This window comes from Eptesicus fuscus, chromosome 2, assembly GCF_027574615.1.
Source record: "Eptesicus fuscus isolate TK198812 chromosome 2, DD_ASM_mEF_20220401, whole genome shotgun sequence".
Taxonomy (NCBI): domain Eukaryota; kingdom Metazoa; phylum Chordata; class Mammalia; order Chiroptera; family Vespertilionidae; genus Eptesicus; species Eptesicus fuscus.
The window spans coordinates 7,393,644-7,409,890 of record NC_072474.1 but is presented as its reverse complement, the minus strand read 5'-3'; the positions used below and the strand labels follow the sequence as shown (position 1 = coordinate 7,409,890).

The 16,247-nt window shown below is 39.0% G+C and overlaps 1 protein-coding gene across 1 annotated transcript in view; it reads right to left on the bottom strand.

The window, feature by feature from the left end:
* MDGA2 (MAM domain containing glycosylphosphatidylinositol anchor 2) overlaps positions 1 to 16,247 on the bottom strand; it is a 1,000,910-nt gene that overhangs the window by 24,117 nt on the left and 960,546 nt on the right. Inside the window, exon 15 of the mRNA XM_054725417.1 lies at positions 1,696 to 1,826. Within this exon, the coding sequence (XP_054581392.1) occupies positions 1,696 to 1,826 (131 nt within the window). The remainder of the gene's footprint in view (positions 1 to 1,695; positions 1,827 to 16,247) is intronic.

The following is a 16,247-nucleotide window of genomic DNA, read 5'->3' as shown; positions in this document are numbered from 1 at the left end:
AAAAACATGTCTCTGTTTCTCTGGCAAACCCCGTAGCATATGACCTTGATGCCTCTGTTCACTCTGAAGTCGGCTGCAATCTCAATGCTCGCCCTTTCTCTGCTTTGCAATCTCTCCCTTCTGTTCGGGTTTCACCTCATACTGTCAGCTTTTCTTGACTCTCCTTTATAATCTTTTGGATGAGGTGTGCTCATGGAAGCTTTTGCATAGTTTTGTTATTTCAATTATACAGCATGTGATATATGTGTTTAGATGCATGTTTGTTTCTATGATTCTGAGGTAAACAATAATTTTTCAATCTTCATGCCTAGCAATGTTCTTGGCACACAGTAGTGGAGCAATTGATATCTATTGAAATGTTTTCAATGATAACAAATGATTGTCCTGATGGTGTTCAATAAAATTTATTATATTAATTTCTATGGCAATAAGAAATTATCCTGAAAAACACACACATTAATATAACTATTCTATTAAATAAATTAATTTATATACACATTTTATTTAATAATTTTATGTTGGGAAGGCAGTAATGTAGGAAGCAAAAATATGTCTAGAAAAATGAACTTTTTAGAAAGAAGGGATCTTTGATTCCAATAGAGGTATGCACATCTTAATATTAAGGTTACTTTTATCATCAGTAATGCTTTGGTGTTCTGTCTCCCCAGTTTAATTTGGTTTAATGATATATTGCCAGAGATTCAATTTTCACAATTGTATTCTCTTCCATAGAAACAAAATTATTCCCAGGGTCTATGATTTCAGTAGCTATTATGTGTTTGTAGATATTCAGCTAGTCTTACTCATTATTCTTTATCAATGTGAATAACTGGATGCATTTTTATCATCCTGGTTTGATTTAGAAGTGCAATTTCTAAATAAAAGCCATTAGTGCTTTATAGATTAGATGACAAGAAAAGAACATTCCACACACACAAAAAGCGTAATTGGAGCTGTCAGATTTGTCATATCCTTACTGTATATGCCATGGAATGCATAAAAAAAAATCACCAGTAGAAAAAACTTAACCTGAGTATATATAATATACATGTATAGTTATATAATATTATTGAAATTACATTATTTTCTTCACTGAAATGGTTTCCTGAAATATTGTTTCTATCCATCATGACCATTGCTATAGTCATTAAAATTTCATTATATATTTGCTGCTAATTCTCAACTTAATCTAAGCCTTATTTATTTTCTATATAAAAACAAAAATAACATTCAATTTCTCTGACTTTGTGATAAATAACTGAAATGACATTACTTCATAGAGAGATACATTTTGCTAAAGTATATACAATTGCATCATGTAAGATTCAGACAGCTTAATTGAGAATTGATTATCCAGCTTTCATTATTATAAGAGCCTATTTTATTTGTCTTCAGGGAACAGAATACACAAGTGAAATTTTTTTAGAAATAGATTACATTTACTCCAGGCAAATTGTTTGATAGACTATTATTCAAACATACTACTTCACAGATGTTAATCAATAAAGGAAAAGGGCATTTTCTCTTTATAAAACAGCTTTTACAACTAAAGAAAACCTTAATCATCTGATTTTGGGGATAATAATATCAAAAAATTTCTGAATATTAATATTCTAATGTTTGTTCAATGTCTGCCTTTAACCCCATGCTTATGTGCCACAAGCAATCTATCTGCAGAAGTGATTGTTTTCTTACCTGAAATGACGTAATTGGATATATATTAACATGAGCCTCATTCCATCGTTGTCCTTTATTCCCACTTGAAGACCATAGTGGGTTCTCCATTGTTGTCTGCCCTTTCAAACGTAGATAAACATTTAAAACACCTAAAAATAACAACGAAATTTTATTTTATACATTTGTTTTTGCTTCAAATGTGTTTCTTCTTGACCAAACACTTTACAAATGAAATTTTGCAGAACATTGTAGTGTCTCCTCCTCTCTTCCCCTCTCATTTCCAATCTTGCTCTTATTGGTATGTGAGGCAGGCCTCCAAAGATGACAGCACCCAAATCCTTAGAACCTGTGAATGTTACTTTATCTGACATTGCAGGTTTTGCAGGTGTGACTAAGTTAAGGATCTTGGATGGGAAGATTAGTTTAGATCATCTGGTGGGTCCTAAGAGTAATCACATATGTCATTATAGGATGGAGGTAGAAGGAGAGGTGATGCAGGGGAGGAGGTCACGTGGAAGGAAGAGAAGGTGCTCTGCAGCTCCATCTGAAGATGGAGAAGGATCCACAGCCGAGCACAGCAGCCTCTAGAAGTTAGAAAGGGCAAGGGAACCGAGTCTGCCCTGCAGCCTTTAGCAGGAACCAGCCCTGTGAACACTCTGACTTTAGCCCATTATACTCATTTCAGATTTCTGTCCTCTGGAACTGTAAAATAACAAATTTGTGTTCTTTTCAGCCACAGAGTTTGGGATAACGTATTTGTTTCAGTAGCAATAGGAACTATGATAGCATGTAGTCATGTACTGACTTGACTGACTTGCCTGAAGTCTGACTAATCGTGTCTAATATTACCAGTTAGCAACTCTTTTCAAGTTTGCTTTATCCAAGTCTCATTTTTCTTCTAAAAGGTATTTGAAAATAAAATAAAAATAGCTTTGCCTCATGATTTGATATACTTCTTTCAACAGTGTCATGTCCTGCTCATAGTAATAATAGTAATGATGATGATATATGTGTTGAATACTTCAGATAAAAAATTAATCCTCTCAAGAATCCTATGATGTTCTTACTATTACCTCCATTAGAGAACATTACTCCAGGGCATCCTTCTAACTACTATGAAAGAGCCTTCTGGTTTTCTTCAATTGCCAGGAATATTTATGAGGTCTCTTTAATATGGCTTAAACTTCAATATTCCCTAATGCTCTTTGTAAGGACTCTTTGACCTCTCCATCTCTGTCCTGTTGTCAACTCCATAAGCTGCTATGTTGCTATCATGTAAGCATTGGCTTTTTCCTAATCTTAATACAAGAACAGACTAGACTTCAGGCAAAGACTCATGGGAGACCCCATATAAACTTCTTGAGTCAACTCTGCACACCTCCCTTCTTTCTGTTAACCAAACTCACGGATTCTAACTACTTCAGCTGCCCAGCACTCTGATCTCTGCCTCCTGAACTCAGTGGGGTCTCCGCATTCTGCTCAAATTTCAGGGCCCTGTGCCAGGCCCAGGAATTTGTCCTCAGGCAGAGAACTGGACTCCTAGAGAGATCTCCTCATTCCCATTTTCATACATCTCAGTCTTGCCCTGCTTCTTTTCTAAGAAAATATTTTTTTGAAAACTGGTACTTAATAGATTTTTCCCATTTCAGTAGCTGTTTATGACAGTAGAACTTATCTGGAAAAAGTTACTACTGTGTGGCTTCAGACACCCTAATTTTGATAACTTTTGTATTATTATTTATATGTTTACAGACATCATCCTTAGTATATATATTTGTTCATATAAATATTGCATATAAGTACTGAAAAGCAGAAAAGATGATATAAAAGTCACCATTAAATTGATAATTCAGAGGTAGCCTCCTTAATATTTTTATGTATATTTCTTCAAGTATTTTTTAAATGGGTATTTTTTACAGTTATAAGGTATACAGTAGTTTATCTTTCAGATTTTTAATGCAATTTTGTCTAATTGTTCATACAGAAGATCACACATTCATATTATACACATATACAGAAATATGAATACCCATTTTTGAAACAACAACAAAAAGTGCATTCTTCACATCACAGCTGCCACTTACTAGCTGGGTGACCTTGGCTTAGTCTCTTAATCTTTTGTCTCAGCTTTCTTATCAGGTAAGTGATGATGATAATAATAACTAGTATAAGGGTCTTATTAGAATTAAACTGAGTTAAAGTATGTAACAATTATTGTTCATTCATAAACTTCACAATGTCTTATTATTAGCTATCAAGATATTAAAACAACATTTCTCTCTATTGATGCAATATATTATATTAGTACATTTCTTAATGTTGAACAACGACTATTACAGAAATACATTTCACTAGGTAATGAACTGCCACTCTCTTATTATAGTTGATTCAAGATGCTAGTATTCTATTTGGGAATAATGCATGCATATCTATAATAATAAAAGTGTAATATGCTAATTAGACCAGACATCCTACCAGACGACCTTCCGGACAAAGCTGAGATTGCGAGGGCCGAGGCAACCTGCCGAGGCTGAGAGAGCTGAGCCTCTTGCATGAATTTCGTGCATCGGGCCTCTAGTCTATATATATAAAAGCCTAAGCGACCGTTACAACCGAATGACCGGAATGACTGGAATGACCGGTCGACCAGTCACTCTGATCGACTGACCACCAGGGGGCAGACACTCAATGCAAGAGCTGCCTCCTGGTGGTCAGTGCGCTTCCACAGCCAACCTCCTGTGGCCGGCCAACCACCTGCAGTCCCTCCCCCGGGCCGGCCAACCTTCGGTGGTCCCTCTGCTTGGCCAGCAGGCCCCGATTGGCCCACCTTCCACCCACCGTGGTGGTGGTGCGGCAGCAAGGGAAGGAGGGGGTAGACAAGGAACCACACAGTAGCAGGGCACCAATGGCATATTGGCATCCAGTGTCCTTTCCTTCTGCTCCCGGCCCGGTTGACCATCGCCTCCTCTCCTGACCCCTCTGGGGCCTTTGGGTCCCAGGTTGGGACGGGGAACCAGGGGTGGGTGGTGGTGGACGTGGCCCCTTTCTCGGGAGGGCCAAGGGCTGGCTCCCTCCTCGGGGCCGGCGGCCAACCTCTTGCACCCTGTCCCTCCCCTGATTGCAGGCCAGGGCTAGGGACCCCACCCATGCATGAATTCATGCACCAGGCTTCGAGTTTATAAATAATATTCTCCAGTATACTTTTTGTTTTGTCTTTCTATGTTGCATGTTCATATTTTGCCTCAGAATCTATTATTTTCTATCATTTTTTCCCTTTAATGTAAGAAATAATTTTTGGCTTATCCTCCACAGTACTGGTTTTATTTACCACAGTGTGGATTCTATTTTTTTGTCTCTAATGTCATCTTTATTTGGTTATTGTATTATTTATGATGTTGTCTTCTTTTCTGATCTCATCAAGCTCCTCTTTATTTTAGTCATTTGTCCAGTTTTTTCTTTTCCTTGATCTATTTTTGTATCATTCTTATCTTTTATTATTTCATAAAGTTAATATTCATGTGTATTTTATTGAAAACATAAAGCATGTACTATACAAATTTTCCTTTCACCTAAACAGTCAGTATGCCTTTTTCTTTTCCTTTATAAAATTAAATTTATTGGGGTGACATCAGTTCAGTATGCCTTTCTCAACATGTTTGCTTCCTTTACTATTGGCATATTGGCCTTGCTTTGCACTGTGGATTTTTTTAAATCCACATCCAAGGGTATATTCATTGATTTTAGAGATAGGAAAGGAAAGAGAGAGAAAGAGAGAGATGAGAGAGAAATGTTGATCTCTTGACTCTGGTTTGCACCCCGACTGGGGACTGAAACTGCAACCTATACGTATGTGCCATGACTGGGAATTGAACCCATGACCTTTTGGTGTACAGGACAACACTCCAACCAACTGAGCCACATTGATCTGGGCTGAACTGTGGAATTTCATTAGACCCTTATATTCTCTCTCTTTTACTCTCACTCTCATTTTCTTTTGCTTTATTTGTCCTTAAGTAATGCTAAGTAGTCCTGTGGCATTTTTTCTAAAACTACTATTGGAACTTCTTTTTTATACACAGAATAAGTTAGATTTCGTTAGCTCCTCCTCTAAGATCTAAAGCTGTAGGGCAAGTTAACTGAGGTTTCACTATTACTTCTATTAAAAAATCTGAGACTAGTAGAAAAGCATTTATGCCTTTGGGCTATTTAAGAGTTGAAATTCCTGGTATTTTCCCACTGTGTGGGTGAGCCATTGTGGCAGGGAACATATTTCTCTCTTTCCCTTTTTAGGAAGTAGGTGTGGCTCAATTTTTCTTGCTTGTTGGTGCTCATACCTTGTGCATTAAAAAGGCAACCATGTGCCAAAAGGAAAAGCCACTTCAGAACTTATTTCTGGGTGATGTAATTGCATTCTATTTTTGGAAATTAATCCATAACAGGGAGGAATTACAATGAAATCAAACTCAAATAAATAAAAAAATGTGTTAAACTCTAAATAAAGTAATACTTTTTTATTAAACGTATGTGCCATCATTGGACTAACAATGTGTTAGCATATTCCTTTCAGAAATTATTTCAATAAATAGTCTATGAATTAAAAAGGAGAAGAACTCCTCCTCTATTCTATGGCCTCTGTCTTCTACAGCCTATGCTGGATTAATGGAAACTGACTGGTTTGGACTGTGATATTCTCTACAGATTTCTCCTTAACACTTTACTGCTTTTCCAGAAGGGACATATTAGTAATCTTTTTTTTTTCTTTTTGGGGTTATTTCTTAAATGCAATGCCTTACCTTCTCTACCTAGTAGAAGTCCTACAATAGCTTGCAGGTAATGAATGAAGGATGACCTCTCTAAACTACCAATGCAATACAAGTTGTTCCATATAAAAATCACCAATAGCTACTTTAACAAATGTGCGGTGCTAATGCAATGAATGAATTACTATTTTATATGGAAGTCTTATTTCTCTTGGGTAGAATGAACTGTTGTTTTGATTGAAGTGACAGGAATAAATCCTGTCATCAAATCAATACATGGAAATTTTTGTTAGTATTAATAAAATAATACTGTTTAGACCTGTTAGTTGTAATTAAACTAAAAATATAGTATGTATTATGTCTTCCAGAATATACTTTAAAAATAAATACATGTTTTAATACAAGTTTTAATGAAACATGGTAACATATAATTTATCATTATACCCATAATAGTAGATTATTATATCAATATTGAATATGTTTTTCCTGAAAAAGTATGCTTTTCCTGTGAGCATGTATAAATTTTTAAATTAATATTTTATTTTTATATATGCAATGTAACTCAAAATTGAATTATTTTCATTTATATTTATTAAATATATACTACATAAAATATTTGTCCTAGGTCTAAAGAAGCCAAGTCTGAATTATCCCAGATATTGAATTAGTTTTTGAATAGATTAAATTAACTATACTCAATTGTGGTCAGATTTTATTTTAAAAGGCAGGTATTCCACCAAATAAAATATTGGAACTGGTAAGTGAATTCAGTAAAGTAGCAGTAAATATCCAAAATCAGTTTCATTTTGATTTTATTTTTTAACTAGAGGCCCAGGGCACGAAATTCATGCACTGGGGGGGCAGTGTCCCTCAGCCCAGTCTGCACCCTCTCCAATCTGGGACCCCTAGGGGGATGTCCAACTGCCAGTTTAGGCCCGATCCTGCAACTGGCAGTCGGACATCCCTCTCACAATCTGGGACTGCTAGCTCCTAACGCTTTTGCCTGCCAGCCTGATCACCCCCAACTACCCTCACCTGCCGGCCAGATTGCCCACAACTGCCCTTCCCTGCCGGACTGGTTCCGCCAAAACTGCCCTCCCCTGCAGGCCCAGTTGCCTCCAACTTCCCTCCCCTGCCAGCCTGGTTGTCCCCAACTGCCCTCCCCTGCAGGCCCAATTGCCCCCAACTGCCCTCCCTGCTGGCCTGTTCAACCCCAACTGCCCTCTCCTGCTGGCCTGATCACCCACAACTGCCATCCTGTGGTAGCCATCTTGTGGCAGCCATCTTGTGATGACATGGGGGCAGCCATCTAGTGATGACATGAGGGTGAGATGCCACCTAGGCTTCTATTAGTATAGATATATTTCTATTGATTTCAGAGAGGAAGGGAAAGGGAGAGAGAGGCAGAAACATCAATGGTAAGAGAGAATCATTGATTGGCTGCCTCCTGCATGCCCTCTACTGGGAATCAAGCCCGCAACCTGGGCATGCACCCTTGACTGGAATCAAATCCAGAACCCTTCAGTACACAGGCCAATGCTCTATCCACTTAGCCAAACCAGCTAGGGCTCAGTTGCATTTTTATGCATAAATAATGAACTATCAGAAAAGAAAACAATCCCATTCATAATTGTTTCAAAAAACAACAACAACCTAGGAATCAATTTAACCAAGGATATAAAAGACCAGTTTTTGGAGTGTTATAAGACACTGAAGAAAGAATTTGAAGAAGATATAAATAAGTGGAAGCATTATACTATGTTCATGGATATGATGAATTAACATAATTAAATGTTATACTACACAGAAATCTATAGGTTCAACACAATTCCTATCAATATACCAATGGTGTATTTCTCAGAATGAGAACAAAAACTTATATGAAACCATGAAAGACCCTGTATAACCACAGCAGTCTGTAGAAAGAAGAACAAAGTTGGAATAAGCTGGTGTCAAACTATACTACAAGGCCACAGTAATCAAAACAGCATTGTACTGGCAGAAAAACAGACATATAGATCAATGAAACAGAAGAGAAAGCCCAGAAATAAACCCACAATTTTATAGTCAATTAATATTTTACAAAGAAGGTAAAATCATGCAATGGGATAATAATTGGTGCTGGAAAAATTGGACAGATATGTGCAAAAAATGAAAAGAACACCTTCTTTTCAAACTAAAACCTTCTTTCACAGCAAAGGAAACCATCAACAAAATGAAAAGACAACTCTCTGAATGGGAGAACATATTCACCAACATATCTGATAAGGGCTTAATATTGAAAATTTATAAGGGACTTATAAAACTCAATACCAAAAACAAACAAACAACCCAATTAAGAATTGGGCAAAGGACCTGAATAGACACTTCACCAAAGTGGACATACAGATGGCCAATAGACACATGAAATGATGTTCAACTTCACTAATCAATCAGAGAAATGCAAATTAAAGCCATAACAAGGTAGCATCTCATTTCTGTCATAATAGCTATCATTAAATCAATAAACATCAGGTGTTGGTGAGGATGTGGAGAAAAGGGAACTCTTGTTCACTATTTGGTTGCAGCCACTGTTGAAAGCAGTATGGAGTTATCTCAAAAAATTAAAAATGGAACTGCCTTATGACCCAGTTATATCTAAAGACACCCAAAACACTAATTTGAAAGAATATATGCACCCCATGTTCATTACAGTACTATTTACAACTAGAGGCCCGGTGCATGGACTCATGCACTGGTGGGGTATTTTGGCATGGCCTGCGGGGATCGGGACAAAACCTGCAGTCCAACATCCCCTGAGGGATGTAGTAGTTCACCAAGTGGCAGGCATCCAGGGAGTAGCCTAAGCCCAGGCCAGGCACTAAGCTGCTCCCGCTCATCCTGGCCCTGCTGCACCTGCTGCTGCTGACACTCAGTAGGCTCTCTGCCACTCCGCTGCAGTCTCCATGCGCCCATCCTAGGGTGATACTGGTGCGCCCATGACCAAGAAGTGGCCACGGGCTTGCTCCCAGTCAGTCCCGATGCAGGTACCGATCCAAGTCCTGGTCCAGATGGAGAAGGGGCGCGCAGTGGGAGTGGCTGCGGCACAGACTCATACCACAAAAGCTGCACGTGCCAGCTGTGAGCCTGGCATCTGGCACCCATCAGTCAGCTGAGCTACACTCCTGCTGGGGGAGCGCACTGACCACCAGGGGGCAGCTTGTGAGTTGAGTGTCTGCCCCCTGGTGGTCACTGAGAGTCATAGCAACCAGTTGAATGGTTGAATGATTGCTTAGGCTTTTATATATATAATACTAGAGGCTCCGTGCACGAAATTTATGCACAGGGTGGGGGTGATCCCCTCAGCCCAGCCTGCACCCTCTCGCAATTTGGGACCCCTTGGGAGATGTCCAACTGCTCCTAACCACTCACCTGCCTGCCTGATCACCCCCAACCACTCTGCCTAACTGCCTGATCACTCCTAACTGCTCGCCTGCCTGCCTGATCGCCTGCCTGCCGGCCTGATTGCCCCTAACTGCCTCTGCCTCAGTCCCTGCTGCTGCAGCTTTGTCTGGAAGGATGTCCAGAATGACGTCTGAAAGGTCATTCGGCTAGCTGGTCTGATTAGCATATTATGCTTTTATTATTATAGATTATTATAGATATAGATAGTCATGATTTAGAAGCAGCCCAAGTGTTCATCAGTAGATAAGTGGATAAAAAGCAGTGGTACATTTACACAATGGAATACTACTTAGCTATGAAAAAGACAGATATCTTACCTTTTGTAACAGCATGGATGGACTTGGAGAGTATTATGTTAAGTGAAATAAACCAGAAGGAGAAAGACAAGTACATCTGATTTCACTTATATATGGGATCCAATGAACAAAATAAACTGTCAAACAAAGTGGAGACTCATGGATACAGAGAACAGACTGACAGGTGTCAGAGGGGAGGGGATTGGGAGCTGGTTGAGAAGGGTGAAGGGATTAAAGGACAAAAAAAAGAAGATTCATGGACACAAGCAATAGTATGGTGATTACCAGATGGAAAGGGGTATGGGGGAGGAAGAAGAAAAGAGAGGGGAGATAAAAGATAATGGAAGGGGATTACTTGGCGGTAAATACACAATACAATATACAGACGAAGTATTGTAGAATTGTATAGATGAACCCTGTATACTTTTATTTACCAATGCCAATAAATTCAATTACAAAACGAGAGAGAGAGAAAGAAGGGACAGATAAGTGAGAGATCAAGCTGGCTTTAAAGGAAGATGGGAGGGAGCACCACTTCTCTGAGTATGCCTCCCATGTAGTTTTGAGTTTGGAAAGTACACCAATGTTCTACATATTAAAAAATAACATGAAATCAATAAGAAAGGAAAGAAAATACCCAAACTGAAAGCAAACTGAAACAAATAATATTTCACATGAATTTAATAATCACACTGGAGAGAAAGAAAGAGCAACAGAGGAAGGAAGAAAAATATTTTAAAAAAGGAAAGGTGGAAGAAAAAAAAAGAAAGAAAGGAAGGAGTATGGGAAGGGAATGTAATCCAAGTAATTTATGAATATAGTACCTGATTATATATTTTCAGTTTTAAATGAGATGGGAGTAGGGGGACAACTACAAATCAATCTGAACTCTATTATGCTTGCTGATTAATGTGATTATAGGTACAGTAATTCAAAAACTATTTTATCCTATATAATAAAGAGGTAATATGTAAATTGACCATCACTCCAACACACAAGATAGCTGCCCATATATGCTCAAAGATGGCTGCCTCCATGTAGACACAAGATGGCTGCCACAACATGGCCAGCAGGGGAGGGCAGTTGGGAGGGACCATGCCTGCAAGGGAGAGCAGTTAGGAGGGACAAGGCCTGCAGGGGAGGACAGTTGGGGGCAACCAGGCCTGCAGGGGAGGGCAGTTAGGGGCAACCAGGCTGACAAGGGAGGGAAGTTAGGGGTGACCAGGCCAGCAGGGGAGAGCAGTTAGGGGCAATTGTGCCAGCATGGGAGCAGTTAGGCATCAATCAGGCTGGCAGGGGAGTGGTTAGGGAGTGATCAGGTTGGCAAGCAGAAGCGGTTAGGGGCAATCAGGCAGGCAGGCAGGCGTGCACTTGGGAGCCAGCAGTCCTGGAGTCCTGGATTGTGAGAGGGATGTCTGACTGCCCGTTGGGATTGGGCCTAATTGGGCAGTCGGACATCCCTCAAGGGGTCCCAGATTGGAGAGGGTGCAGGCTGAGCTGAGGGACACCTCCCCCCCCCATGCATGAATTTTATACACTGGGCCTCTAGTCTATAATAATAAAAGGGAAATATGCTAATTAGACCAAATGTCCTTCCTGGTGTCATTCTGGACAACCTTCTGGACAAAGCCGGGGCTGGAGCTAAGCCAGGGCTGGAGTGAAGCCTGGTTCCCAGGTGCCTGGTGGCAGTGGCCAGAGGGAATCCAGTGCCGGCAGCCGGGAGAAGGAAGGCCTACTCTTGCACAAATTTTTGTGCAACAAGCCTCTAGTAGGTACTATAAAATCGAGTGAGTAAATGTGTTAGAAGCCAGGGTTCTCACAGTGAAAGAAGGAACATAGAAATATGGAATGAGGAAAAGTAAGCTATAACACTATGGGTATGGACTGAAATTTTAAGCATTTGGTGTAAATTCATGATTTCTGAAATATATGCTGTATATGTATGTGTACATGTGTTTTTGTGCACATGTATATGTGCATATGAGTATATCATATGTATGTGTGCATATGTTTTATATGTATACATATGTATGTTTGTGTATGTGTATATACATATATATTTTTCCCTATATAAACACTCTGGCTTATCTGCTGAGGAGGCTAAGGATCAACCCCCGAATGGCAATGTGTACACGGGGCACCCGGATTTTGGTCTTTAATATCATTCCTCACTAAAAGGTGCCTGGCTTCACCATCTAGAAATCAGCTTATTGTCTGACTTCATGGCAAAGAATGAAGGTTCTAACTGATAACCCTAGTGAAACCTCCAACAGTGCAGTCAGAGGGGAGTCCTGCCCAGCAGAGGGACCGAGGAGCTGAAAGCCTTGACTACTTCCCAGAAACAGGCTGGTCAGGGAAGACATAATGGCAACAACCAAGGGACAAAACTTATCCAATTTTAAAGTTCTGAGACCATGGTCCTCTTACTTTGTGTATGTGACTATGTTCTTCTGAAACTGAAATAGTGACAACAATAAAAATAAAGTAGTCTTTATTCCTATGAAAATCAAATAAAGTTTATCTAAAAGAATAAATGCTTAAAATTATCTAAGAAAAAATAATAAAAGGCAGGTATTATTTATAAGAAAAAACAATAGAAGTATAGCTGATTGAAATAAATTCTTCCAAATACATTATAATTTAATTATTATTCTGATGTGTATAGTATTAATGTCATTCCATTATCCTAATCAGTGAATACAAACTATTGATTCAATGGTTTGTTTTAGAGATGATTTCAAAAGCTATATCAATAGACAAAAGATTTTGGAAGATTCTTTTTCCAGGCAAGTTTCCAGTTTTTAACTTTATAAAAGAGAATTCAGTGCTAAAAGTTATATAAACTTATACTCAGATCATCTTGGTCAACAAAATGAGAACTTGTGAAACAGAATAAAGTGATTCAAGAGAGGTTAGACTCAGCAAAGTTGATTCAGCACATTATTACAGTAAAAAATTCCAAAGTGAATATGATGGATTGTGTTAATATCCTTTAAAAGTAATTTTAAATCCTAGAGGAACTGTGTTTATGCTTTAGTAGGCACCAGATATCAATAGGTATGAATTTAATTATCCCCAAGGATTTTCAAATGCTATGTAGTTCCATGACACAACTTTAAAGTTGCTAAGCTAAACTTAACTTTTTTTAAACCTTTGTTTCCTAATCCTCATCTTTTGATCACCATTCCTTAAGAGTCAGGTCCTGGAGCTAGAGTACTTTGCTCATCTCATGCTTAGGGATTATAATAAAAAAGGTTAAATCATCTAAGTGTGGCATTATCTCTTGAGCAATGAACAAAGGAGCATTGCGCAGTAGTATGATTCTAATTTTAATACTAGAGGCCCAGTGCACGAAATTCATGCATGGGGGAGGGGTGTCCCTTAGCCCAGCCTGCACCCTCTCCAATCTGGGATCCCTCTCACAATCCAGGACTGCTGGCTCCCAACTGCTTACCTGCCTGCCTTCCTGATTGCCCCTAACTGCTTCTGCCTGCCTGCCTGATCACCCCCTAACCACTCCCCTGCCAGCCTGATTGATGCCTAACTGCTCCTCTGCCAGCCTGTTTGCCCCCAACTGCTCTCCACTGCAGGCCTGGGTCCCTCCCAACTGCCCTTCCCTGCAGGCCTGGTTGTCCCCAACTTCCCTCCTCTGCCGGCTTGGTTGCTCCCAACTTCCCTTCTCTGCTGGCCTGGTCACCCCTAACTGCCCTCCCCTGCAGGCTTGATTGCTCCCAACTGCCCTCCCTTGCAGGCCTGGTCCCTCCCAAATGCCCTCTCCTGCTGGCCATCTTGTGGTGGCCATCTTGTGTCCACATGGGGGCAGGATCTTTGACCACATGGGAGCAGCCATCTTGTATGTTGGAGTGATGGTCAATCTGCATATTACTCTTTTATTAGATAGGATAGAGGCCTGGTGCATGGGTGCAGGCCGGCTGGTTTGCCCTGAAGGATGTCTCAGATTAGGGTGGGGGTTCCCTTGGGGTGTGGGGTGGCCCTGGTATCTGGGGTTTATTTATCTTCTACAATTGAAACTTTGTAGCCTGGAGCAGAGCCAAGCCTTCTGCTTGCTCTGTGGCGGCAGCCATTTCTGTTGGGATTTATGTATCTTCCATAATTGAAACTTTGTAGACTTAAGCGGCGGCCTGGGCCAGCCAGGGTGTGCAGAAAGCTTGGCTTCCTCCATCACCGGAGAAACCCAAGCCTCTCTCCTGCTCTCTGTGGCCGTAGCCATCTTGTTGGGTTTATTTGCATATTCACTCCTGATTAGCTGGTGGGCGTGGCTTGTGGGTGTAGTGGAGTGATAGTTAATTTGCATATTACTCTTTTATTAGATAGGATTATTTTTTATAAATTACTGTATAGAACATAATGTGCATAAATATCTATAATAATAAAAGCATAATATGCTAATTAGACTGGACACCCTTCCGGATGACCTTCCGGATGAAGCTGGGGCTGCGAGGGAAGCCTGGGTCCTGAGTTCCAGAGGGAAGCCAGGGCCGGCAGCCTGGGGAAGGAAGGCCTACTCTTGCACGAATTTCGTGCATTGGGCCTCTAGTTACATATAATTACATTTCATAGTGCTCTTCTTTCATTAAGTCCTTCACATAATGTTACTTTTAAATATTTTACCACAGATATTTATTTTATATATTTTTGATGAATAATTTAAATGTGTCCTAAAATGTGTATATATGTTTCCTACAGATACTTGAAATTACCAAGTTCATATAAATTAATTTGTAACTTATTTTACTCCAAAGCCTTAGGGTCACTTGCACATAAATCACATTTTTATTCTAATCAGTAATACAGACTCATTAATTTCAGCTTCACATTTAGTGAAAGATGAGGACATGCCATAATGATCTAGCCCCAGGCAAAAGCTATGCATATTGATAGATAATTGTTAGCATCATTTGTTTTGTACACACAGACTAAAGAAGGAAGTTATAAAATAATTTTCTGCTTGAATAGAAAGGGCTGCATACATACCTTTTTTCAATATATAATTGCAATGATATCTTAAATTTTAAAATGTTGGTTAATTTTCTGCAGCCAATAGCATGCCTTCTGGCATCAAGTTGAATCTCTACATTAGTGTCCAATAAATTTTCCTAAAACATAGCTTTTCTCAGGCTATTTCTCTGATATGACTCAGACCCCTTATGTCACTGGTTCTACTATACTCCCTACTCTGCCATAAAAACAGTATTCCCCATTCCCCACCATAGCTTCTTCTATTTCTCACATTGTTTAACCTCTGTTTTCTGATTATTATTTATCTCTCTTGGAAGATGGTTTACATTTCTTCTCCTTTAGAGAAACTTTAACTTTTCTGTTCTCAGTGTTCTCTCCCTTGTTCAACCATAGCATGAGCCCATTATTCATTTTGATGTACGTTACTTTCTGACTTTTATTTTACTCCATAATTCATTACCCCAAATGGATGATAAACTGTTAGATGAATAAGAACCTTTAATCATAATTCTTTTATCCTCTATTGAACTCTAAATACCACTAGGCACATAGCATGTGTATTTCATCCTATTGAACAAAAATGAGTAAATTTCAAGACCTATGGGTAAAAATACACATCACAACAGATATATATTTTCAATGAAGTTAGTTTATAAAGTTTGGTACATTTGGTAAGGAACACAACAGTGAATCCATTTCCTTACCATTAATTCAATTGATGAAATAATATTTTTACTAATTACACTAAAATGAGACTTGTATATTTTGAAACACCAACATTTTTCAGTCATAGCATTAATTTGGTTTAAACACCGTAGCTTCTACTATACATTGTCTAAGGGCCCATCATCAATGAATAATTAAATATAAGGAGAACAAATTTGGGGGTAGTTAGTGGTTTAAAACCAGACACTTAAAAGGTAAATTAACTAGTTATTACATATGATCTTATTACAAGGTCTGTGACAGGTATCTGTCATATTTATAAGTGGTAATAAATCATGACTAGATTCTATCCCTATTAGAATATATGTTTATTTAACAAATTAATTATAAATTGTTATGAATGTCTTCTACTTAAAACATTATT